Source organism: Callorhinchus milii, unplaced genomic scaffold (assembly GCF_018977255.1).
Source record: "Callorhinchus milii isolate IMCB2004 unplaced genomic scaffold, IMCB_Cmil_1.0 Scaffold7, whole genome shotgun sequence".
In the NCBI taxonomy this organism is placed as follows: domain Eukaryota; kingdom Metazoa; phylum Chordata; class Chondrichthyes; order Chimaeriformes; family Callorhinchidae; genus Callorhinchus; species Callorhinchus milii.
In genome coordinates, this window is record NW_024704748.1 from 16,864,657 (window position 1) to 16,892,368 (window position 27,712).

Here is a 27,712-nt window from a genome sequence, read left to right on the forward strand (position 1 = left end):
AAGCTTTCAAGCAGTTCATTGCTCCCCGTCTGCATTTAACGATGGATTTGTTCCAGAAAGCATATGGGTCCTCTGCATTGGCGATGTCACCAGAGCAGCATCTCAGAAAATGTTAATAAATCATAATCTTTACATCCGATATGGTGCTTTTCACATTGGCAAGACATCTCAAAGTGCTTCAAAGGCTATAGCTACACTGTAAAGTGTAGTGACTGTGCATTTTGGAGAAGAATTTTAAATCAAAAGTACTTGCTCAAAGCTTTTCGTCCTCTTTAAATTGATGGAAACTAGTTTAAATTTCCAGATTTTAGTTCAGTAACAGAAGATGTTTAGCACAGAGATAAATCTATATTGAGATTTGATGGAGGATTAAAGTTGTCTTTAAATTGTGAAGAAGCTATTTGATGCTTGACATTTAAATCAATGTCAACATTTTCCCCATTTCCAGAGCATCTTGCAGTTCTCAGGTAAGTCTCTAAGGAGCCTCATGCCAGTACTTCTCGAAGTTATCGGTTAAAGCTGGGAAGGGACCACTTTACACAGCTCACAGAATATTTCATTGTCGTAATTTTTAGTTTAGCAATTGCTTTCTGTGTAGAATGTCATATTATACCAAGTTAGTGTCTACTTTAAAAGGAATGAACTTCTAAGAAGCCATAATATTCCTTGCATTTGATATAATGCCTTATCATGTTGTCATCATCTCAAAGCACTTCACAGGATTTACAGACTTACTGTAAAATGTAGTGACTGTATATTCACAGGTTAACATAGCAGCTAATTAGGACACAACAATATTCCACAAACGATCATGATGTGATTGACCAATTTTTTTTATTTGGGGGTTTTGTTGGCCAGGAGTCTAGAGAACTTTTTGAATAGTGATATGGAATCTTTAACATCCACTTGAAAGGCAGATAGGACCTCCCTTTAATGTCTCGACCATAAAACAGCACCTCCAAAATGCAACGCTCCCCCAACACTGTATTGGTGTGTCAGCCAAGATAGTGAACTCTAAGTCGCAATGTGGGGCTTAAACCCACAGCATTCTTACTCAGAGGTGAGAGTACACCAACTGAGCCAGGCTGACCCTAGCACCAATCTCAAAAGGATTGCCCAATACAAATGTAGGGATTTGTCATGTGATTTTTTACGAGGAAGCTAAAAGTATATTGAAAACGGATTTGCCAAGCAATTTTTTTATTTTAGGAAAATATCTAAAGCACCATTTTATGGCCTATTCCTTTGATTAAACAAGTTTGATTTATACACATACCTTGGAGTTGTCCTAAGATGATAAAATGACTTCCATCAAAGTGATTCATTCACAACCAGGCAATTCACGTTAATAAAATGCAACACTGGAAAGACCATGCTTAGATCACCTCAGAGATAATTAATAATAATAATAATCCTTGCATTTGATATAGCGCTTTTCACGTCGGGAGGACATCGCAAAGCGCTTCACAGAACACACTGTAAAGTGAATTGACTGTATACTTGTGGGCGAACGCAGCAGCCAATTGCGCACAGCAATGTCCCACAAACAGTCGTAGATTGAATATGACCAATTTATTATTGTTTTGTTTTGGAGGGATTATTATTAGGCGTGTGGAGTAAGGAAACTTGCCCAAGGTTTCGCCCTGCCTGGAATTGAACTCAGGTCTCTCGCTTGCAAAGCGAGTGCTCTAACCACTGAGCTACAGGACTCCACATTTTGATACAGTATCCCTCAAATAACCACATTATTTCACTACTTTCAGAACTCTGCAGCTCATGTCCTCTCCCACACCAAACTCTGTGAGCCCATCTTCACCACTCTCGCCCGACTCCACTGGCTCCCTATCCTTCAGAGGATCCAGTTCAAGATCCTGGTCCTCACATACAAAGTCCTCCATGGCCTCACGCCTTCAGCCACTCTGCCCCCAATCTCTGGAATTCCATCCCCCAGTCACTCCACCTCGCCCCCTCCTTAGCCTCCTTCAAGTCCCGCCTCAAGACCCTCCTCTTCGACCATGCCATCGGCCACCCTCCTTGCCCTCCCCTCCCTTACCCCCCTGACCCCAGATCGGGTCTGAAATGCTGTACTCCATCCAGCGCCTTGGGACGTTCTCCCGACATGAAAGGCGCTATACAAATGTAATCTTGTTTTTGTTCTACCCCTTGAAAGATAATATAATTGTCAACATAATCATAGCAAAGGTTAAAAATAAGCTGAGTTGTGGAATTACACCATCACTAGCTCCCATTTAACGTATCATAACTCAATTTAAGAATTATAGTAACTCAGCCATTAATGGGTTAAATTTAACATAAGGATAACATTCAATTTCCAAGATTACAGTAGGTGCTTGGCAATGTTAGACATGCCTTTTTATATAAATAAGATAACACATGAGGTACATTTGCAGCTTGGATGATGTTAGGACAAAGTCATACAGCCTTGTGTTCAAACAGTACTTCAATCAGTTTAGTACTCAAACACAGTGATGTATTCTGGTTTTGGCATTTGAAGTCTGCCTTCAACACTATATCCATAATCCTTTTTGATACCTTCCCCATTACTGATCAGTGGAGTTTGGAGAGAGTTGATAATGAGCCTTTCTAGAATCCTTTTCCTGTATTTTAAGGTCAACCCACATTTCAGTACCATCAATAGTATTAATAGCATGGAGAAAAAGAAGTGTTGGGTTTGTACAGGTCTTCCTACATATAAAAAAATAAACCAATTGTAATTTGTCATTCTGATCTTACTTCAACCTTTGCTGTAAATCACAGGTTGCACATTATAGAGAGGTCTACCGTTTAACCTTGTTATTGATGACAGCCTGGCTCAATTGGTAGCACTCTCACGTGTGGGTCAGAAGTTTGTGGATTCAAGTCCTGTCGAGGAGGACTTGGAGCTCATGCTCTGGGCTGACACTCTTGTGTATTGTTGGGGGAGTGCTACATTGTTGGGAGTGGAAACAATGTCACAATTTGAAAAGAAAATGAACATCCAGGGGATCTAGCCAACAATCCTCCAGTTAAATTGATTATTCACCTCCTGCCTGTTTGTGGGACAATGCTGTGCACAAACTGGCTGCTGCATCGGCTTACAGATACACCTTCATAGACATCAGAAGCCTTCCAGTACCTCACTAGTCTGTCTATTTTTCATGTATCAGTCTGGTTAATGAATATAGGCAGGATGTAGAACCACGTAAAGTGTCAACCAGGTCTGCTAATGTCTTCAACTCACCTCCACCTTCCACAACAAAGATTCACTGGACCACAATCAGGAACATGGCCCTTGGCTGTTTCTTTGCTCTCCCCAGACCAGATATACTGAACCAATTACATCTCCTCTGTCACCTGACTGGTCACCATACTTAGCACAAACAAGAGATAAAACTTGTGCCCTTTCTTTTATGAGTAGCTGAGTATCAAGTCGGGGAATGCATTTATCCACAAAGCCATCATGAAGCTGCAAAGAAAAAGCCTGAAGCTGAAGATTGACGTAGTCACATCACTGGTGCATTCAGTTCAATCTTTTTAACAGCTCAGCCATTGATGTATTTTCTCCAGTTCTGTGCATTTTAAAACATTTTCAACATTGAAATTTTTCACTCTAATTGCTCAGACCTTTCAGTGGCCCTCTGGCTTTGGCAATTTTTGCTTGAAACAAATGCATCTTTCAGTATAAATTCATTTCAAGACTGAAACAAACTATTCAGTATTAGTCAAATGTGATATGCTTGGTGGCTTTCATTTTGTTGCATTTTCTGTCCTACACTTAGAAGTAATGAATATGTGTTAAATTAAAAGAAGCAATTTGTAACTGAAAATAAATGGAATGATACCCACATCAGATTCTGTCTCTTTAAAAGGTTAGACGAAATGAATACAGGATGCCTTTAGTTTCAGGTTGCTATGGTAATGATAGGTAGGAGCTGGAATCAATCACTGTAGAAAGCTTATTGAAAATTGGGTGTGCCAACACATGAATGCATTGATCAAAAAATCCTTTCATGGGCATTTGGATATTGTAAAAGTTTTTATTAATATTGAATATAAACAGATAGAAATATACATAAACAAGAGGCATAAGGAAGTAAACAGTACATTTACAGCTTGTTACATGCCCCCGAGGAGGAAATTATCCTGTTATTACGCTAAGTTCTCAATGCAATGGATATATATCAATTCTTGATATATATATATATATATATATATATATTCTTTATCATCCTGATAAATTGTATTAACTCTTTCCCAATACCAATATGGTAAAAAAAATGTAACTCAGACTGAATCATAGTCCTGCTCTTTCGTCATACCTGGGCTGGACCTGCTCATTTGTAAACCTATAAAATGGTTACTTATGATGCAGCTGGCAAGCCTTGTGCACCACTTCTACAAGTGATGTGAGACCACCCAGAAATATATTTTCAAAGATCTTATTTGCTTTAGAAAACCCATGAATAAAATTTATAAAAGTGGGGTGTGATAATTTGATCAACTCAGTAATTTAATACTTCAAAATGACAGTAATGCTATACCTGTAAGAACTAGATTAAAGCCCTGCTGCCTATTTATTTAAAGTTTTTTTTTGCTCTTATGCTTATGGGATAATTACATATGGATTTACAGCTTGTTTACTCAGCTGAATGCTCAATTGGGAAAAGTATATTTTGAAAGGGAACACCTGGTATCTCCAGAGCACACATGGCAGGTGAATTCTCTAATCATCTTCCTGGGCAGAACCACAATTTAATCTTGTGCTTTTGGACACATCAAAAAGATCACACGGAAATAAATGTTTAAATCAAAAGTGAACCAGACACATTTTGAACTATATGCTGGACTCTGCACATTTCTCTATGGCTTCCTCAACTCCCAATACCTTATCCTGGAGTTGACGCAATGATAGTTAATGATTGCAGTTATATATTTTGCATCCACTTTATTGAAAGCTTGCTATATTATAGTGATGCAGTAATGCTTGTCAACTTATATCTTGGCAAATTGGATTAATGCCTTTTATCAGTTTGTCCCAGTGAAGCAGAACATATGAAAACTGGTTGAAATATGTTGCAAAGCTATTGTTGCTTGAGACAATTTTCCTTATGAAGTTATTTACGTCTCCATTAACTGCAGTCTTACTAACTGCTGTCAATGATTATTTTTAAAGTGCTGCTGTTTCTGGTGTGTTTAATTGTGTATTTAACCCCTTCTAGGTGAAGTCATGAGAGTCACATCAAGAGAATTTACAGATGACCCATGTGCCTTACCAAAAAGGGAAGCTGTGGTTCAAGCTGCCCGTGCTCTTCTTGCTGCTGTTACCAGACTCCTTATTCTGGCTGACATGATTGACGTTTTATACCTATTGCAACACCTTACAGTTGTAAGTACATTTGTATAAGATGAAAAGGTTTATTTCAATTAAAATATTATGGGGATATATTAATGCTATTGTAATTATTATTGATTATTAAAGTGATACTATATTACATATTTTTTTTATTAATAGGTCCAGAAAACATTTGAATTGTTAAAAAATGCATCAACCAAAGGTGAAATAAACAAGGCATACAAAATGTTTGGACACGATTTAGCAAAACTGGATGTTTTGACTCACAAACGACAACAGGTATGGATAGTTGATATTAATAATTGTCAGTGGTTTTACAGCCATACCAGAAAATATGACAACATTGCCTTCATTGTGCTTCAACATTTGGGAAGAATTTAAACTTAGACTTGAGTATGTCTGATACAGCAATCATTTCTCTAAATCATATCTCTCTTGGAATACAGAAATGTCCTAAAGAACTAATTATGAATCAGAAATACCAAAAATGGGGGGAAATGGAGATATTACGTGTTTCTATTAATTGTAGCCATTTTACCACATGGAGGATATCTCTCAAAGGATATCAGGTTGAGAAACTGTGGATTATAAAATAATTTATAATATTATAATGTCTATAATGTATGTTAGTCTCAACCAAATTATGTTTTCCCAAGCAATTTTGGTCACATATCACACTTGCTAATTCATTGACAAAATTACTGCTTATTTAGTGTTTTGTTACCCACATTAGAGAGCAGATTATGATACTCATTGAAAGTATGAATCAATCTTGTCTAATTGGCCTTGTTTGACACAGATAATTACAGGAATATGTAATGTCCTGTAAATATTAACTTGTTTATTCTATAACAGAATTCTTGGTAAGTGTAGTTTATATGAGAACTGACAGGATTTTGATTGTTTTGCTTATACCCTATTTATACTGTGCTTTTCTCATTTATTCAGTATAAAGATGGTGCTGAATTGATGCTAACAACACAATATAAATTGATCTTGAAGCAAATTGCACTAGAGACTGCCTTGAAGAGTTGGTTTCACCAGAAAAATGATTTGTGCCACTGCAGCATAAATGTCGAGTGAGGAGTTGATTTGGTCTCCATTCCAGAAATGGCTGCCCTTAAGCTTTTTAATAATATTAAAGAACAGGTCACATAATCAGCTCTGTAAATATCAGAAAACTAACTATTGGTTGGCAGAGCTCTAATCATGCACTTAGATGTACGTGTTTAAAGCTTTTAGTCCTCAGTGAATTCAATTTTGGAAGAAGACCTATAAATGCTGCTCTCTACTCTTAATCACTTGCAGCAATTAACAACAACAAATTACAATTGTATAGCACCTTTCACATCAGGAGGATGTCTAAAGACACCAATGTTAAATAGGGCAGTAATGATTTTATGAAACCCTGTGCGAGTTACATGGTAGTATTCTGGAATAATATAAGTGAAAAAATACTTAATTTGTAAACTTGAAGCTTTATATATACATTTATTTATTTCAAGCGATAAATATGCTGCAGTAAATCTATCTTAACATTTGATGTCACATGCAAGGTCTTATGAATGAAGCTTATCAGCATTGTCTCATAAATATCATATGGAGTAGCTGATATCCCAAGAATACCAAAGGGCTTCTATTTTCAGTTCAATACTGGTACTATTGCATATGCTCATCTGATGTAGTAGACAAAGGGAAGATTTTTAATCTGTGTTTACAAAACTTAATAAATTACCCTTTCAGTGTGAATTTTATACATCAAGTTTTATACATTTTTAGATTTGCCTGTTTCGGTTTTTGTATTTTAGTCTAACAGTTTTTTTCTCAAATACAAATTTATGCAAGGGCAACTCAATTCTAATCATTCTCCTAACTTGTTTTTTGCCACTAGATGTCACAATTGTCATGCTTTCTGTCATGTGATCTTTTATTACACTGAGAAGAAATTAGCATTTAGATGAGCAATTTGGGTGATCTGGTACTCTATTGGTTTGGACATGATTTGTGTCTGTAGGTAAAGAGCTCCATTTAGGGAGTATGCTTTTAAAGATGCATTGAATTATGTTACCTTTATTTAAAACACACACAAATTCAAAGTCCAAGTCTAACATTTTACAACCTTCTTATTGCAAAGCATTCAGAAGCAAACATTAAAATCTTTGATTACTATTCCATTGGTGTAGAAGTAACAAACTTAGCTAGAAAGAAGATAATTAAATGTAGTCATATGAAGTATTGCACTGCCAAATTTCCTTATTCTAAGATGCTACTCATTTGCCTATCACGGGAACATTGATGTACAATTCCTGAAGTACTAAACTGAAAAATTGCCTCAGATTGTCACTTGGACAATCAGAATTGTTATTGCATGAAATGGGCATTTTGGAATGAAAACTAGGAACAACAATACTGTATTCTGGGAATTTTGGAAGTTACATACATGAATTTGCTGAAAAAATATTTCTGGTGTCCAAGGGACATTTGTGGTAATATAATTGCTCCTACCATACAGATTATTGCCCTGAAGTCTTTGTTTTGCTGATAGAAATTATAATGCAGTACAGTATTTGTACATAGAAAGTCAGATTTTTTATATACAATAGAATGTTACTGGGATTAATATAATTTCAGGTGAAGATTCAGAATTGAAGTTTACTGATTGTAACATTATACCCAGAATGAAAGTGAAGGGAGTGTCAGAGAAAAATAAACATTTCCATGACTAACTTCTGACTAACTATTTTGCTGACAGACCACTCCAAGCTGCTTGAGCCAAAGAAACATAATGAAAATTATGATTACAGAGAATACTGTGATGACTGGAGCAACAGAAATGTAATAAAGTTCTGCTAACAAGCCAGGGATAATTTAAGCAGCAGAAATGTAATAACAATTCTTCATTCTCAGCACTCTCCACACACAATGGGATGGAGGTACGCACTGGTACCAAAGTATGAATAACCACCTGTTAAGATTTTACAATGTTAAGATGTGACTTTCCGTGTTTTCATGTTTTGCGTAAGGCAGTGTTATCTAATGGTCCTTAAAAAAAATCTAATGGTCCTCCAGTTAATTTCTCCACCATGTGAGAGAACCATAATCAAGTACACTTTTAGTTCTGATTCATGGGTAGTTTTGCCATCTATAGTCATACAGATGAGAAACTGAACTAAGACTTAGCCAAACTTACTGAATATAGAGGTGAAAGATTAACAAGTGGCAGTGCAGTATTAGCTCATGGAATCAGAAAGGAATACCAGTACTTGAATCATTTGTGCAATTACATTTGATGCTTGGTTGCTGCCTTCAGAAGTCTTTTCTATAGAGAATTCAATATACCCTATTGCAAGGCTCAATACCTGAACTGTCAACTTGGCATTTGCGATTCATGGGTTGAAAATTGTGCAAATTGGAATTTGTAATCAATGCAACAAATCTGGTTTGGGAATATGACAACTTAATTCTTACAGTTCCTATTTTAAAAATGTGTGTTTCCTGCCCTTTAACTGCCTTGCCCTACACTGCTTTTATGTTGGCTGAGCATATACGTACTGAAGATGATTCTGAATAACACTTGTGGATTTTTAATTTTCCCAAATATTAGCAAACTATCCATGAAGGTAATGGTGGGTTCTTAATAACGGTTATGAGTTTTATGGTATGTCTAAGGCCTTTGCTTCCTCTATGCAGAAGGTATCTTGTACAATGGTCATGTAGTGTGCATTCAGAGAAATTGTTTTGGTTTATTCTTGTGCCTCAGCAAAAAAACTGATTTCTTAAACATTAAAAGTCACAGCTTTTAATCTCAAGCTTCATGACTGAAAGGTCATTTTGGAGCACTTTATTGATTAAATAGTGTTGTATTGATCTGAAAACATGATGACGTGCAGCACCATAATGCAGCCATTGCAATAATTAATGCTTTGATTTACCTTGTATTCAAGTTTTGTTTACAGTTGCTGCCTTTAGCTAATTCTGTTCAATGTCTAGTGTTTTTTTCAATAGCATGCAAGTAATGAGTAATAATAATAATCCTTGCATTTGATATAGTGCTTTTCACATCCTCTAGACATCTCAAAGTGCTTCACAGAATATACTGTAAAGTGAATTGAATGTATATCTGTGGGTGAAATGCAGCAGCCAATTGCACACAGCAGTGTCCTGCATACAGTCGTGGATTGAAGTGACCAAATTATTTTGTTTAGGTAATAATGCCTAGTGTATGAAGCAGAGGGAAGAATTTGATTAGTAGTTGTGCAATGGAAAAATTTAAGCAGCCATATTTATTGCTATATAATTTATTGGTAATGAATGTTGGATTTTCACCAAATTTCATTTGTGGCAAACTGTACTGCAATATGTCATGTGATATGATTAGTTAGTATGAGTATAGAATAATTGATGACTTTTATTTATTAGGCGTGTAGAGACAAGGATTGAATGTGAGAATAGTAGGTGCCTTTTTACTAGTGCAGTTCTTTAGTATATGATCTTATACGGATGCAGGGCAATAACTTTAAGAATATGAAGAACAGCAGTGTAGACATAAAAGGAAAACAACCTGTAGATGTTGAAGATCTGAAGTAAAAATAGAAAATGCTGAAACAGCCATAGTTGGTCCATTTGTATCTAAATGATTCCCTTCTCCCCGCGTCTAAATTGTACTATGGTAAACCTTGTGCAATGGAAAGAGTGCTACTCCTTACACAAAGTGATTCCAAATTAGGTCATGACTATCAGCTGTCTTGCCAAATTTCATTGACCCAGTTCATTGACCACAGAACAATGATGCTATTTCAATCTCCCACCCACCTTTCAATCACTGTTGCTATTTTTGCTTTTGGTAAGGAATCTGAATTTTGCATCCAAGTCATCCAAAGTTTCAGATAACCATAATCTCTGCTACCTGTAAAGTGGTTTGCTGAAAATAAGAACAAAGGAAAACCTTAAGAATCAGCTGGAATAGTTTGTAGGGAAGGGTAGCAGAGGTCAGAACACTGGACTTAAGAAACAACCCAATGTTGAAGACAGTAATCTCAGTATTCTAGAAAAATGAAAATAGATGGACAAAAATAAATGAAATCTCTTGGAAACATTCAGAAGACATTACTGGTTCTGAGAAGCCTGTGATATTCTGTATTCTCATTTACAGCTCCAGGGTTAAAGATTAGCATATGAAGTGATGACTCATTGCATTGACAGTAATAAGCATCAAATGCTGATACTGCATTTGACTTATTAGTGACATAAAAGTTCCATGCAATCGTCGCCTTCGGTATTTCTTGGATCCTTGAGCATCCATTCTTAATGTGTTGTACAGGTTACACAGCGTTTAGATCTGCATTAACATTGAGAGCCTGACCAGTCAATAAAGCTGATTTACTGTGTGAATCCTTTGGGAACATGCTTTTTTCTAAAGCTTTTGGTCAGAGCCTTATCAGAACGAAGCTAGTATATTGGAACCTCTTGTTGAAAGAAGGTAGAGGTGATTTTAATAAATATAATGAAAAATAAAATAATACATGTCTATTGGTGTGGGGGGGAGAGAGAACGAGAGAGAGTATATGAGACTCAAGTAAATGTATGATAAGTACATCACACACAAGGAAGCATGCAACTAGTGATAGTGACACAATACAAACCTATGACAGTAGAATATGACATTATCAGGAGCTGTCATGCTTCAAAGATCTTTTTTTCACTTCTTGGTAGCAGTAGGCAGTGATTTCGGAAATAACTGAGAGCACTTTCAATTTTTAGTGATATAAATAAAATTAATGTTTTGAGTGCAGAGGTTACAGGGAAGATTTATAAGAACCTGAATACAAAATACACCCCAGATATAAATGATGATGTGATGGCTTTTTTTATTGATGACTATCAAGAAAGTCAAATTAAAGTATTCTGGAAACACTGGAATGCTCATTAAGAGCAATCTTTTCATCACTGGATGCTGGCATTGAAATTAACATGGACAAATGTGATGAAACTCGCCTTTCCATATCTGCTGTAATGATTTTTATGCCCCGTTTATGCTGTGCTTTGAACCACAAATTTGCAAGGGCAATTCAGACTCGAGCCCTTCTTGAGGAGGTGTTTTGCCCAGGAATCTATTTGCACTGCTGCAAATTGATTTAACTTTGTCTCAAAAAATGTCCCATAAACGTTTCATGTCCAGTTTTTAACATTAAAGACACTTTTGATAATCATATTAATTACATTACCAATCCAGCCACCTTGGATTGACCACAAGACAGTTAGCGAGGATGATTTTGCTCAAATATACAAAGACAATTATCTATGGGAGATGAAACCTTTTGTAAAGAAATATTAACAACATCATTCAATTAAGAAAGCAAGAGTTTTGAAATGATTTGGACACATCTTCATTCAAATAAACTGCACACTATTTGGATTTAGATTCCTGGGCAAAACACCTCCTCAAGAAGGGCTCCAGTCTGAATTGCCCTTGCAAATTCATGGTTCAAAGCACAGCATAAACAGGGCATAAAGATCATTACAGCAGATATGGAAAGGCGAGCTTCATCACATCTGCCCATGTTAATTTCAAATGGTGTGCAGTTTATTTGAGCAAAATCATCCTCGTGAACTATCTTGTGGTCTATCCAAGGTGGCTAGATTTATTTTTCTGCCTGGCCAAAGCATAAAATAAATATACGGTGTAACCAACTAACATTGTACACCACAACATTGCACAGCTTGTTATGAAACATTAAAACACCTCCTGAAAAAAACTGCCACTGTTTATTGCCTCATCTTTTATTGAATTAAATAATAATATTATTAAAATTTCATGTACACTTTCTCTTTCCTGGCAGGACCTCAAGGCACCTGATCAACGTGATGAACTAGCAAATGCCCGTGCTTGTTTGAAGCAATCTTCCTCATTGTTATATTCTACTTCCCTGGCTTGCTTGGAAAACACTGGTATCTCTTCTCTTCGAGCCAGCAGGGAATCTGTGTGCAATGAGATACAGAATGCTTTCACAATTATCTCAGATGCCGTGCAGGGAATTGCACATTCAAAACCTCAACTACTATCAGCTAAAGGATCAATTGTTCAAGCTCTCAATGAGTTTGAGGTAAGCAAATTTTAAAACAGTTTTATGTATATATATATAGAAAGGAGAATGATTTATGAAAATAAAGCAGAACTAAAATATCCATTAAAACTATAAATTAATGAATCTAAACGACAAATAAGAACATTGTTTGAGGTGTATTTTGTTGAAGCAAAGTTACTGGAACATCATCTTACGTTGCAACTGGTCCTAAAGTTCCTTTTTACTTCTAAGATCTGAATTTGAATTAAGTTCAGAATGTTCCATTGGTGTATCACCTTTACTGGTTGGAAGGACTCGGTATAGAAAAATTCAGATTTAAATGATTTGAGCACAAATACTAAATTGAAAATTTCACTTAGCAAGAGATATGATAAATAGAAAAGTTACAATGTGCAACATAGTGTTTTTACCATACAATTTACATTTATATAGTACCTTTCATGTCGGGAGGGTGTCACAAAGTGTTTTACATAGTTGCTTGGGCACCCAAGCCTGGGTGGGGAGGGGAAGGGGGTGCGTGGGAATGTGGGGGCAATGGAATACATGACCGAAAGCACGTTTCTTTCAGATAGGCTCAAAGGACAGAGATACTGTGTTATTCCTAGACTGAGAATATTTGTTGCTCTTGTGTTGCCAAAGCATAGAAAATGTTCCTTTTATCAAAACTGGAATCTTGCTTTGATGAACACTAAATTTCCCCAAATCTGACAGTTTTGATGAAACAATTTTTCAATTGTTAGAAAGAAGATACAATTTTATTGTCATACAATTTAACTGTGTAGTCATTGCACTTGTCAAAAGAAAACCACTGGTGTTATTTTAAAGCACAGTAGTAACCTAAACAATATTATTCTTTCAAGTATAAATTAACAAATATTTCTGAAATGATTTCCCACATGCATCCAAGCTGTTTTCCGGCTAGATCTGCTGTAAGAAACACTTACCTACGTATATTCACACATGAGTGAATGCTCACACAAGCCTAGTTTTTGCAATTAATTTTAAAAATGTTTAACCTTTCTTAGGAAATGCCAGGAATATTGATTAAACATACTGACATGTCTGTATTTTAAAATTTTGTTGCTTTAGCTTGATTTTCATGTTTTCCATATTGATTTAATAAATAATGGATTTCAGCCAATTTTCAATTTGAATGAAAGAATCATCCTTGTTGGTTTCATTTATACCCTTTCTTGTGAATCAGTGACCTTTTATAGGTTACTGGTTTACAAGAAAGGGTATAGTGGAAGAAGAAAATCGGGGAGGGATCAGGGATTCGAGTGTTTTGCCTAATTTCAGAATTTAGGACTATATGCTGGAAGGAGAGGCTCACATCTTTGTTGTCACTGAGATGAGTTAATATGGGAGCATGAATCAGTTTCAAAAGATTAGTGATATAAATAATGCAGATTTAAACAAGCTCTTTAATTTAATCCATAAGCAGAGAACTAGCAGGAAAAAATTAAGAAATCTCAAACTGTACTACAGATTTTTAAAAAACTCTCTTTCCACCCTCCCCTCTTCCCCACTAAGTGATAGATCTGTGTAACAAATTCCCAGAGTTAAATTGGTAATCTCAAATGGCCTTTTTGCATTCCATTCTTTCTTAAAATCTTATGTTTTTTCTTACATTTGTTCATATTCAATACCAATGGATATAAACAGTATCAATTGATAGTTCTGAATACAAATCATTCTTGCATTTGGTATTAGCAGTCTTTGCCTTTTGTAGGTGTTCCTCCTTAGCTTTACATCAAATGCAAGTTTAATGCTTTTTAGGTGTCACTTCTCTGGATCATTTGTAAAGATAATAAATTGCAGAATACCAAGGGCAGATCATTGTGAATTTCAATTAATCATCTTATGTTTTCTTATGTCTGGCCAATTAGTAATGAACTTGGCTTTGTTTTTATTTTATGACCCATAGCTTTGCAAAATGCTTCCTATGAGAAAGGGTCTTGTTGAGTCCTAGTTCAAAGTCTAGATGTGTAATATCCATGATGAATTAATCTAGTTATCTTCTCTAAGAAGTCCTATATATTTGTGTCATGCCTACCTTTGCACTGAATCATTCAACAACAACAATTTGCATTTATATCGCACCCTTCAAGCAGGATTCAGTGATATGGTGAATATTTTCAAAGAATGCTTTTCGATGCTTTAGTATTTCATGATAGTTTGCAAAAGGCTGAATAAATTTAACAATACAAAATTTATTTTGCTGAATATTTGCAACAGCTAGACTATTGATTTCTTTGTTTATTCTGGGTGCCTTTATTATCTTCTCATCTGATGCCCATCTCTAATTTAGGATAAGTGCCCCTTTTCAATGGTGAAGTTGATGTCATACTACTGTTCACTGGAAAACTCTTTGAAATTCCACTTTAATTGGCAATAATGCATCCCTGATTGCTGCATAACATAATTTGGAAAAATTGTATTGAAAGAAAGCATTCAGAAGCAATTAATGGAATAAATCATTTTTTATTGATCGTTGAATGTTCTCCCATGAATAATAATACTAATGAGTAATAATGGTCACTTGGACGAGGGTGCTGATGACAGCCAGTGCCTGTGTGCATGGGCCCAACAAGAAAAGGCGAGACAAAGAGCAGAGATGCATGTGCCAAAGAGGAGAGAATTAGACGTACTAAAATTTAAAGAAGAAAAATGTTGTTTTACAGCAGTTTGTTAAGGCGGAATGGTAATAGCTGTAGCATAAATGGTAAATGCTTTGATATTGAAAGTGTGAAGGGATAAAGACCTTCAGACTATCAATGGCCAAGCGTATGAATCAATGTTGTGGCATGTGGACCATTTGATGTATCGTGCATTTCATTATGCTTATTTTACCTGAGGAAAAGAAAAAAACATATTTCCAAATGGCACACATGAATCTTAAAATATGGCACCATAAGCACCATTAATCTTGCCTTGGGGTGGACCTATTGCACCCAAACTTATTTTTATTTATTTATTAATCCTTACATTTAGTTTAGTGCCTATAATGCCAAGAATGTTTCAAAGCGATTCACAACTTTTCTATAGAGTTTAGTGACTATTTACCAATAATAATGGCTCACAAATAGCCATTAAATGAATAATCAATTTTGTCTCTTGATATTTGTTGTAAATTGAGACAATCGTTAATATTGTTAAACAAATTAAGCTTTTTTTCAATTCAAAAACCTCTTCATTGCATCAATATTTGTCTTTCTTCAATATACTAAAGATAGATTCAGGCTTATCTATTATCATTGTAAAGTAAATGAATGTAGGATAGAGTGGATTACAGGGTCAAAAAGCATCATTTACTTCTGGGTTCAAGCATCTCAAACAGAAGTACTGGAAAAAGTCATGAGCTGCTATCTTAGCACCATAGAAATGACATTAATCGGACCTTTCATTCATGCTTCGATTTCGCTCCAGGCATCATAACCTTATCTTGAAGAAATGTGTACCTGTCCCATCAATCTATGATTTTGGATGACCTAGAATCTTAGCTTTAAAACAATTATGCTAATTATGTCTTTTGTAAATGTGAAGTATTTGTGGGTGCAAAGGGTTAATCAAAACAATTTCTGGAACGAGATAGTCTGAAGTCCACTGATAAGCAGTCTCAATGTTTAGCACTCTAAGCAACTGAGTATCAGGCTGCATACCTCATGTTTAATGAAACGTTCAAAGGACAGTTTTAATATAATTGAATGTTGGTATCAATTCTGATCCCAAATTTTAATGAAGATTCAGAACATTGCTAAATACAATACACAATTGAAGTGTATATCACAGAGTCTCAAGATCAAAGAAGGATTTTTTAGAATATCAGAAAACAGATTTTTTCCTTTAATTGGCACCTTTTATATGGTGATGTGGCAACTCATGTTTTAATTAACTCGATCTTATTCTTTTTATCAGGAAATCTGAAATTTTTCACTTCCTAACATATTCTAATTTGTACTAATTGTAATTTGTAATTCTCCTAGTTCATAAAATTTGTGCTCTTAGGTATTTAGGGGAGGAAATGTGGTACAATATGTTCTATTTATCACAAGGACAGAAATGTCATTTAAATGCGTCCTCAAAGTCTGCTCGAAAGACAGTTTTGGCATCAAACCCCCACTGTCTGGAGATTTGCTTCTCCCTCAGGTCTTTCAGAATCAGAAGGTGCCATCTTTTTGCTATCAAAAATCACAAATGCCTTTCTTTATTCCAAGCTCCAGAATGAAGTTACATATAATTACATAGCATTTTAAAGTAGTATATTTGGTGAAGAAGGATTCAATCTCTGTACGCATAGCTGGGAATTATTTTAGGCCCGTGTTCAACACCAGCCTTTTTAAGTGACTGAGGATCTTCCTGCCTGACAAGCTGTGCAAGCCCAGAATCATAGAATCGTACAGCACAAAAAGAGGCCAGTCGGCCCATCGATTGTGTGCTGGCTCTTTGAGAAGAGCAGTGTAATGTCAATCCCACTCCCCAGCCCTTTCCCCATAACCCTGCAAATCCGTCCTCCTCAAATACCCATCCACCGCGTTTTTAAAAGTAGTTATCGAATCGGCCTCCACCACCCTTTCAGGCAATGCGTTCCAGATTTGAACAACTCGCTGCGTGAAAACAGTGGGCATTGGTAAGGTTTTGGAATCCTTCTGTCGTGGCTGCTTTTACCTTCAAGATTTGAAACCATCCATGACTACATCTTGGAATTTTAAACTCAGTTGATCATGTTCCAGCATTGTAACCATTCATGAGAACTAGTCCTACTGTTCAGATAATCTGTGTAACTGCAGATTTCACTGCAGATTTCCAATGGTGCTGTCATGTCCTCATGGCAACTGCAGTGCAGACAACCGTACATAGGAAACATTGATACAAATAACATCTTTATTTAAAATATTACAATAACACACTATTGTTTGTGCAAGAAGAAATTGCCACCCACTCCTAGCAATCCTATGTTAGAAATGTCCTATTAAAATATCATTAGGAAAAAATTCCACATGGATCCAGGTTTACTTTATGTATGAATTTAGAGCAATCTGAATTTGGTAAATTTTCAGATAGAACCTTAATTTTGAAGCGGGTTTCCTGCAAGTACTTTTAAGAGTTCAAGTTAAGTCTGAATTCAACAATTTGCTAAATTGTGGACACTCTAAAATGTTGCTTAAATAAAGTAAATATAGACCTAGGGGGAATTTCTACCCACATGTTCATTGACACAAATAATCCACAGCAACTTTCAACTTGTAATAAATTGAAAACAAATGTTGATCTTGCAGTATTTATTGAAGAGCATTAGCAGTAAAGGGTCTGATTATCTTTTGCATTGGTTTTCTGTAATCCACAGTATTTGGAAATAAATATGGACAGTAAATGCACTATAGGGATTTAACTTCATTAAATGTACTTTAAGATGCTACAGAGTGCTTACCCAACAAGTATAAGATTTGTGATCTCTCTCCCGATCTGTGATTTGCATGCAGTGAGAGATGCAGTTTCTGGCGTACTGTGAGCCATGGCACATCACAAATCATCATATATCCCAGTAGTACCATAATTAAACAGAATATATTATATGCCATGCGCAGCTGAAAAAAAGAATATAGTTAAGGAGCTTTTGGCTGAAACATTGCCATATATTAAGAAGTCCCTGACAGCTAATTTGAAGTAGATGTAAGATGTCAATGGCAAGTGTCATTGGTATCGTAGAATTGTTCAGAGTTAATTGACATTAACTCCATGGCTTGAATGGACTCATTAAATTTTCTAAATGTGTTAAAAACACATAAAAAGCAAGGAATGTGATTAGAAAACAGAAAAGCACAATAACCCTACCTAAGAAATGTTAACTAATGTGTGGCGTTGTTTGCTTTTGTATGGAAATATTTTTATACTTCAGTTTAGACATGTACTAAATTTAGATTTGTGCCCTGCAGTAAAAAAAATCTCTATCAAGTGCATCCTCATTATGTGTTTGTGAATATAAATACAGCAGTCAAAGGTCTGATTGTTGACTTTCCTTTTTTAGATGAGAGTTTCTCTGGGCAACAATCACTGCATAAACTCTTTCTAGATGCTAACTCTTCAACTCCTTCATTCATTGTGAACTAGAGTTAGAAATATTAATGCAGTCAGTTCTAAATCTCAATTTCCACTGACCTGAGACATAAGAATGTTTTCCTTCATATGATAGAAAATCTAATTTCAAATGTTCTCACAAAAATGTGTGAGTACCATACTATTGGTAAAACACTACTCTTGATATAGATCCAAGTAGTGTAACATGAAGAAAAGGAAAGTACCTTTGTGATTTACAAATCAACACAAAAGTAATCATCTGAGTCGGTAACTCAATGTGAATCACCTGAAGCTGTGTTCGAGCTATTGCCTGGAAGCTGGCTCAAGGGCACAAGTCTCATCAAAATCTGGGTATTGGCCTGTGTGGAACAAAAGATAGAATTTATTGTACTCATTTGGGGTTACGGTCCATTAAATATGTTCATGCTATTCAATACTTTTTCATTAGTGTAATTTATTCAGGAATGGGAACTGGGACTTAGTTTTTACTCCTTCCATTGCAGAACAGTGCCAGTTAAAGCTGTGAAAGTAATATATTTTAATAACTTGTTTCAGTGTTGCTCTAAATTTCTGCTGCTGCAACCTTCTTGCCACTGGCAAATTGGCAAGCAGCTGAAGTGGGGACTGTGATAGTGAATAAGCTGCCAAACATTGATAGCATTATTTATGTAATATTTAGAGATCCAAAAAAGGGAACAGGAAATAGGTTCATTATAGCTGTTAAATTATATGGATATTAGAACTGTAACTCGTCACAATTTTTAACTCCAGATCCCACTAATGGGATTTCCATGATGGTGATCAAAGTCTTCAAGAGTCATGGGAGATATTAAAGTACCTTAAGTGTTATGATAATCCAGGCTAAAATATAAACGGTACTCAATGGTAAACCGTTGAATATGGAATCCATTACACTCAGGAGTAGATTCTTGCTTGCCTTATGTGACTTGCAAATGGCATTGAAACCAAAGAGCTGTGATTAGGACCATGTGGGAATGAAATTTAGCATGTGATGTTAGGTACTAAATGGCAATCTGTTTGATGGATTTATACTCCACAAATTTAAACAGTTAAGAGATACATTGACTGGAGTACTCACTCTTGCAGTCTGTCCCTTCATCACTTGCACCATAGTCCTAGAGCATGTTAAACTGAGAATACACAGTCCCAGTATGTGTTAAACTTGCTTTTTGGGGCAGTGACTCACGTATGCAGTTATTGGCAAGTATCCATATGCAAGGGAATACTCGAGTGAGATGCAGCTAAATGCATCTTTGTAATCGCTCTGCAGTTCCTATGATGATAGAGACTAAGTGGGTTTGATCACATCCATAGGGAGAAAAGTACATTTGAGGATATTTTTGAATTTTATAAAGCCCTGTTGTTGTGACATGATCTCTTTCATTGTCTGATGAACCCACTGATCCTTTCCTGATGTCACTGTACAGAGTTGTTTTTTTCAGAAATGGGATAAAGCTATCTTGGTGGGAATGTTTTGGTGTTGTATAGCAGCACCATGGCCGATGGGTCAGACAATCCTAAGGGGGATTCTGTGAAAGGCGTTTGCACTCTCCGTGTGTAAAGAAATCATAAACTGTATGTTCAATTATTGCAAAGATAAACAAAAAAAGGAAGAAAGTAACAAATGTGTAAATAATCTTGTAACCTGGTTCAAAATCAAAGTGCACTATTTTGACTTGAAGAAACTGGCATGCATACCTGTATCTTAAAAATATTTTGAACAAAATGGGTAGGTCTGTTTCAGTTATTATACACAATATATTTGACATGATGTTTATCACAATAGTTTTTCTCTGCGGTGATCTTGTAATTTAGGGTATAGCTAGATTCTCTTGATAGTGCTACAACAACAACTTGCATTTATATAGCGTCCTTCACGTGATACAGCACCTCAGAGTGCTTGAGCACTTGTTTTAATCCTCAGTTCCACATCCTCAGAAAAGTCATGTATTTGTAGGAGAGGGGAATAGTCAGCTCTGCTAAAATTCAGGTCACCTGATGTATTAACCAATATTATATTTCTTATTTATAAATATTACTGAATATTATTTTACAAAAAATTAAGTATCTAAATGGTGTTTTCTTCTTTTTCAGAATACATTAACAAATGACCCACTTACGAATGATGAAAACAAATTAAGGCCCATGCTGGAAAAGAGGTTGGAAAATATTGTTAGCGGAGCAGCTTTGTTAGCAGACTCCTCGTGCACACGTGATTTGCATCGTGAGCAAATTATAACCGAGTGCAATGCAGTGCGCCAAGCTCTTCAGGATCTGCTGTCTGAATACATGAGTAATGTGAGTAATCTATGATACTTTCCTCCTTTTGTTTTTCTTTGCAATAATTGAACATGCAGTTTATGATTTCTTTACTTGGAATATGGAGCAGTGATACTTGGAGTACATGAGAATTTGATTTGTGGAATGACGCTACTTTTTTGCATTTTGAATTGATGAGCATAATTAATGTTCCCAACAACAGCTTGACTGCATTAACATGTAAGTTATTTCCACAATGGAATACAAGATCAACAGATGACATTACTTTGTCATCGAGACATGCCCATTTGTATAATATAGTGTTGCCAGATTTCAACAATTTACATTTATGGTGGTTGGGGTTGGGGGAGGAGGAGAAAGCAAACACAGACTTCACTTGTGTAGAAAGAAGTCAGAAGTACCTGTTAGCAATTGCCTTCATCTGATGGGAGTACATGATATTCCATTCACATTCAAACTTTGAAGTCTACTTGCTGGTTTTAAAATGTGTGGATCTTACAGCTACTACTTTACTAAAGGTTAGAATTATAACTTAAAAGTGACCCAGAACCTTAACATCCTTAACTCAGTTGGTATTAATTGAGGATACTTACCATTACAGTCTCTGAGCCCAGGAAAGATGCAGATAATATTTACATTAAGCCTGCGTAGATTAAATATAAGATGTATCAAGTTTCATCCTAATGTAGTACATTATGAAAAAGCTAATACAAATTACACAGAATTGATAATGCTGGGACCAGACTATTTGGCCTAACAAGTCTGCCTGTGTTTATATTTCTCTCTCCCTAAGCTTTTTTGTGACTCAGAATTCTGATCTAAGGTACTCCTACACCTAAACTTACAAATAAAGGTGATTCTTAGTGCTACTTTTATTGTTTAAACACCATGCCTTAGTGTACTTTTTCAGTCTCTAAGGACTATGTTAAAAGATCATTCGGATTATTATTTTAAACATTATAAAAGCTAGACTTCTATTTACAGATATCTGCAATTGAGTAGAAATGCCAAGAGGGGATTTATGAAAATGTTTTTTTGTGGGCTAAAGTCTACATAATAATGCAATGATTACATTGGTCATTCAGTATCTCATGCCCCATTGTTCGGTGTTGAAACAATTCAAATATAAGAACTGTATGATCACATGGCAAATAATGTTGTGTTGCTCCACTGGCTTTGTGATCTGATTGCCTTCGAACAACTGTGATGCATATATATCTGTTGCTAAACTACCAAAAGAAACTGTAAGAACAACAGAAGATAACAGAATTATTTAAATTATAAATAGTCATGAGAATTCACATACTATGCATGGATAAAATATTGTATTCTGAACTGCAAGCATCACTTACCTTTGGACATTGTTAGACATGGCATTTGAATTCCTCCACTCCCTCGACAGACTTTCAGTTGAAGAGTTTTACTACATCTTTTTTGATTGGAGCAGAGTTTTTTCTGTGAGCACCAAGTCCTCCTCAGTTGCTGGATCTCAACACCTTATTAGAGAAGATATTTGTCCACAACAATGAAAACACAACAATAACATTTACCATGATTCAGAATTGCCTTTAGGAAAACAAAGGTTTCCATATTAGCATTCATGCGGCAGTGATTTTAAAAACTTACTGTTGCACACTAATATTTTCCAAGTTGTTATTCATTACATTATGGATAAACCATTCGGAGTGTGGGGAAACGACTTATAATAATAATAATAATAATAATAATAATAATCCTTGCATTTGATATAGCGCTTTTCACGTCAGGAGGACGTCCCAAAGCGCTTCACAGAACACACTGTAAAGTGAATTGACTGTACATTCATACACTGTAAATTGACTTCCGCAAAGATGACACTTATTTTCAGGTAGGGACAGACACTTATTTTAACCTTCACCCAAGTTTGTCAAATGTTTGTCAGAAAGTCGCTAGGTAACTCCTTCAGCTGTGCCACCTCCTCTGTGCAATGTTTTACCTCATTGCAGTGAGGATTGTCCACATGCCTCTAAACAGGATATCCCTCCTCCCCAGAATGATTGGAAGCTTGGAAGCCATGCTCTTTGTATCACATGGGACTCAGTTGAAATTGGTTGGGGAAATTGACCAGAGCTTCATGTCTTGTTTCATACTAGTCAGATTATAATCTGTAAACTGAACGATTTATGTTATCCCCAAACAAACACATACAGAAATATCCGTAAATTTCTTTAACTCTTTTCTAATAAATTACATCCATCCTTATGTTCTTACCTCCAGTTCTTTAAATGATGCAATTAGCCAAATCAATGTTGTTAAGTTCTTTAAATGCAGACTTAGTACTGGAAAAATGCACCAACATTTTACATTGAGCTGTATTACTGGCTGTGCTTATTTTAACTGCAATTATTGACAAACTGTCTGAACCATCCTCCTTGGAGTGAGTGTAATTGGTGTAACTCAATCTGAAACAATGGTTGTTGTGTTTGTATTGTATCTGAGGATATGAAGATATTTAATTAATGGATAAACAATTGTCCTGTGCAAGTATTGAAAATGTGGATTGTCTAATGTGGCCATGAACTTCAACTCTTCAATGACCAGAACCTGTCTGTACTTGATACCACATTGTGAATCCCAAATGACACTTTCTATATAATCTTATATTAATGATGAAGAAATAGCAATATATGGGGGAACAAATCATGACTTTTGCTTGAAAATGTGTTCTAATGATATTTCAATATGTATGGTATGTGTAAAATGTATTTGAGGATTATTGTAGAGGATCAGCATTTATTTTAAAGATTCAATACCTTACAGATGTTTGCTTCACCTTGATTTAACCTAATACCTGTCCGTTAGCTAGTACTTACTGTAGTTGTGCTATCTGCATTCCCAGCTTGTTCATCGGTTAGAGACGTTGATTTATTTTTTATTTCCAAGCGCGCCTTCTGCTTTCTTCAGAAAACTGGCTTGAGTGCTGACTAAATGCATATAATTTATATTGAAATTATGACAGAGTAAGCAATCAGTAAATTAAAAGCTGAAGTGTCATAAAACATTTTGTGAACTGAGGATATAATTAATTGATTGACTCAATATCCAACTGATTGTATTTAATCTTTACAGGTCATTGGAAGTGGGTGAAGAGCTGTATTTATGGATTGGGTTGTCTATTTGACAGACACAAATTTGTCATCTCCATAAGTTACCAATTCATAGACACCAATTTGTCATCTCAATAAGTTAATAAATCATCCACCTCAAAATTGAATTTGGTTTTGCTCCAAACACATTTGAAAGATCAGGCCATTAAAATATAAATTATCGAAATTTTGTTTTCCTTGAGAATTTCAGATGTCATGATGCAAAATATTGCGACCCAATAAAATTCAGTAAAATGAGACCTGGGAAAAAATATCTTTATTCAAGTGTAAATGTATGGGCAGAAAGATCAAGGTGATCTAACTCACGTCCAGCTAGAAATCTGGTCAATCGACTTGTTTTTGCTGTCCAAAAATGTACAGTAAACTCCTGATGACTCATCACTCCAAAGGAAAAGGGCACAGTGATAAGTTAGGCATATGTAAAAAAATATATAAATGGTACCAGGAAATTGATAGCATGATGACTTGAGCGGTATTGATAATTCAAGGCAGGGTTGAGTTATTAGGCATTTACTAGTGTAATTCTAGTTTCTTAGCTAATATAATCACAAGTATATAGATATCAATAGACCCCCAGCTCAGGTCCAAAACACTGATTATCCAGCACCTTGGGCCGTCCTCCCGATGTGAAAAGCGCTATACAAATGTAATTTCGTTGTTGCATGTTTCTAGATTTAATTGCCAATTTTCGGTTTAATACCACCACCAAATACTCAAATATTCGTTCTCTAGATTTGCTCAAATGGCAGATTTAGTGGAAATCCTTGATGTTCTTGCTCGGTGAATATTTGTGTTTATCTGGATTTCTAAATGGCTTCAGTTTGTAGATTGCTGATGTGCTGAAACCAGCAAGTTTGTCAAGTACATGATGATTTTTCTTTATTGATTACATGAACAGGTAATGCTGAAACTGTTGCCTGTTCTGTTGTGTATTCAACATTTTAAAAGTGCAAATGATTTATTTCTGAGTTAGGAACTTAATTTTCAATAAGGTGGAATTAAAATGGAAAATCCCAAGGATTTTAAGTTATTTGTGTGAGAATGATAGTGTTCACACTTCACTATTTACTGATTGATTTTCATTTAGTAAGGTTGCTGTAGCTAAATATTACTCTTCAAGATGGTAGCTGCAATAGATCTAATTAGTTCTGTGAATAAATAAGGTTGTACTTGCTAGAAATCTGCGTGGTTTACGTGCTCGCATGCAAAAACATTTTTTTTGTAGACTTCATTCCAAACGACATGCTTGAAATCTTGAACTGCTTGTTATTTTTCATTTCACTTGTAATTACAGTATTAGCTTGCAAACCGCCCATGATTCTTTTGTTTAAAAATCAAAGAGAAAATGGAAACTTCAGAAAAGAAATTCACTAACTATCAAATTAAAGTTCATCATGTAGGGTGAGAGCAGGGGAGGAAATCTCGTGGATTGGTTTTGTATTCCATCAAGTGACTGTGCATATTATGCAGTTTACATAGAACCACATATGGCTTATTTCTAGTCAGGCTTCTTTATTACCACAAGTCAGAACATTTCTTTGGGTGAAGGGCTAATAATACGCATGCTAACCTGTGAGGTTCAACATTAGTTTTAACTGTTTGAGATATATTCGTGAAAAATATTAATTGTCAAATCCGTATCTTCAAACTGTGCATAATCGGCATGCCTTTCATGTAGCACATGACCATAATTCAGGTATTTGGTGTCTTCACACAGTCTATGGCATTCATTATGAGAGCTGTGCTGAGTTTATAAAGAGATTATAATCACTGAAATATTTTAGCTTGAAGCATTTCTCTTTTCCCAGGCTGCATAACCTTTTGATGAATTTAATGAGGGGGTAAACTCCATCCTCATTGTTTGTTCACAATACTCTTCAGGGTTTAGGAATTGCCCTGATTTGCCTGCAACAGAGATCAGATATCCATTAAATAAATCAAATCAGTTAAGCATCAATAAGGGTGCAAAATAACACCACCCTTTGGCTCTATTACATCCATCTCCATTCTCCAAAAAAGGAACCGCCAAGTTAGAACACATGGTTCAAGATCCTCAATGTTACTGCCCCCAGAACAAATTATCCAATTTGCTCATTGAGGTCATTTGAAGCTTATTTCAACTGAAACATCAGTGCGTACATGGAAAGGTGAGTTATTGTCTTTATTTCAATTTGCTTGTTTTATTGTACTAAAGTGATCCATGTCTGTAACTAGTGATGTTGTTAAAAGATAAAATGTTTAACTCACTTTTCAATTAAATTATTGCAGATAAATCATTTAAGAACCTTAGGTGAGTATTCAAAATGAGTGGAACATAAAAGTATTGCAGTATCATTATACTTGAGTGTAAGAGGATTCATGTCTTGTCTGAACTAATAAATTTGAAAGGTAGGAAACATTCCAAGGTTTCCGACCACTAAATTAATTAATGCAGACAAGCGATTAATTTTATGCTCCAAAGTAAAGCAAAATAAATGATGCAATAATGTTACAGTACTGTTGTGCTGCAACATCATTATACAATGACAGACATTTGAGCAATTTGATATCTTCATAAGAGAAAATAATGAAATAATATAAAATTGAATAATAATAATGATCTAAATCTGTGTTTTTTGAGATCACCCATATTTATTATACCTGAAACCTCTTGACTTTTTTTTCTTGTTGCTGAAATATAAATGGTACAAAACTGAGAATTACAATATTACACAACTGAATTTTGGAAGTTTTTCAGGATTTAACCGAATGAAATTAAATAAAATTTTACTTTTATCACAAAACATACAGAAAACATACAGCATGAAGGGCACTTTCCCTTAAATACTATTCTATTTTCATAGATCTTCAAACATGCTTTCTATTTATTAAAAATAATTTTCCTAAAGCAAAATCATGCTCCATCAAAAGAAGTAGATACTGTAATCTGCAGCAATACATTTATAAGTTCAATTATTACTTCTAGGGCCAGAGAAAATGCGAGTTGTTCGAAACCCTCTTAAGAAAAGTAAATTCTCATTTTCAAAGGAGCAATTCTGAACCAAAAATGAGATTGACACTCTTTCTTTCTAAACCATTCTCTCCAAATTATTTAAGATTAAATAAAAATACTTTATATTATAAATGCTGATGAATATTCATCATACAATAAGGACTGCTGCTCCAATGTGCTCTCAATGCCATTTAGCAATTTGACAGCTCAAAGAAGACTGCCAGCTCCTGCATCATAGACTCAAAACAGATTGGATTGACTGGCCTGTTTTAGTAGTGCTGGACATATTGCCGTAATTTGAGGGATGAAATAAATTGCATTGAATTTTGTTTAAATTTGATTTCAGGATAAGATAATTGCTGCTGTGTTCTGTCTTAAGTGAATTTTTTTTTCAATTAGCTTGTGTACACTTACTGAAATTTTTAGTAAATTGAATCCATCCAATGCTAATGCGTAATAGGAAATTATGACTCCTGACCCCTGACTGTCCAGCGATTTGGGACGTCTTCCCGACTTGAAAGGCGCTCTATAAGTGTAATTTTATTGTTGTTGAAATTCCATTATAATGTGGTAAAAAGATTGCAAATCCCCAAATGATTGTGGATTTTTTATTCAAAAAGTTTTACTGCTTTGTAACATTTATGTTTTGCTATGGTTTGAATGAAAAATTTAATTATAAAATGCAGTTTTAAAAAAATCAGTTTACATTTATCCAAGCTCATTATCTGTTGTACCAAAAGTATTTTCCTTGGGTCTT

General features: G+C 35.2%; 1 protein-coding gene across 1 annotated transcript in view; it reads left to right on the plus strand.

The window, feature by feature from the left end:
* The window catches only part of LOC103181072 (catenin alpha-3), a 245,557-nt gene that overhangs the window by 16,088 nt on the left and 201,757 nt on the right, over positions 1-27,712 (plus strand). The window contains exons 4-7 of the mRNA XM_007897286.2: positions 5,220-5,386; positions 5,513-5,632; positions 12,193-12,456; positions 20,632-20,835. Coding sequence (XP_007895477.2) covers positions 5,220-5,386; positions 5,513-5,632; positions 12,193-12,456; positions 20,632-20,835 — 755 coding nt within the window. The remainder of the gene's footprint in view (positions 1-5,219; positions 5,387-5,512; positions 5,633-12,192; positions 12,457-20,631; positions 20,836-27,712) is intronic.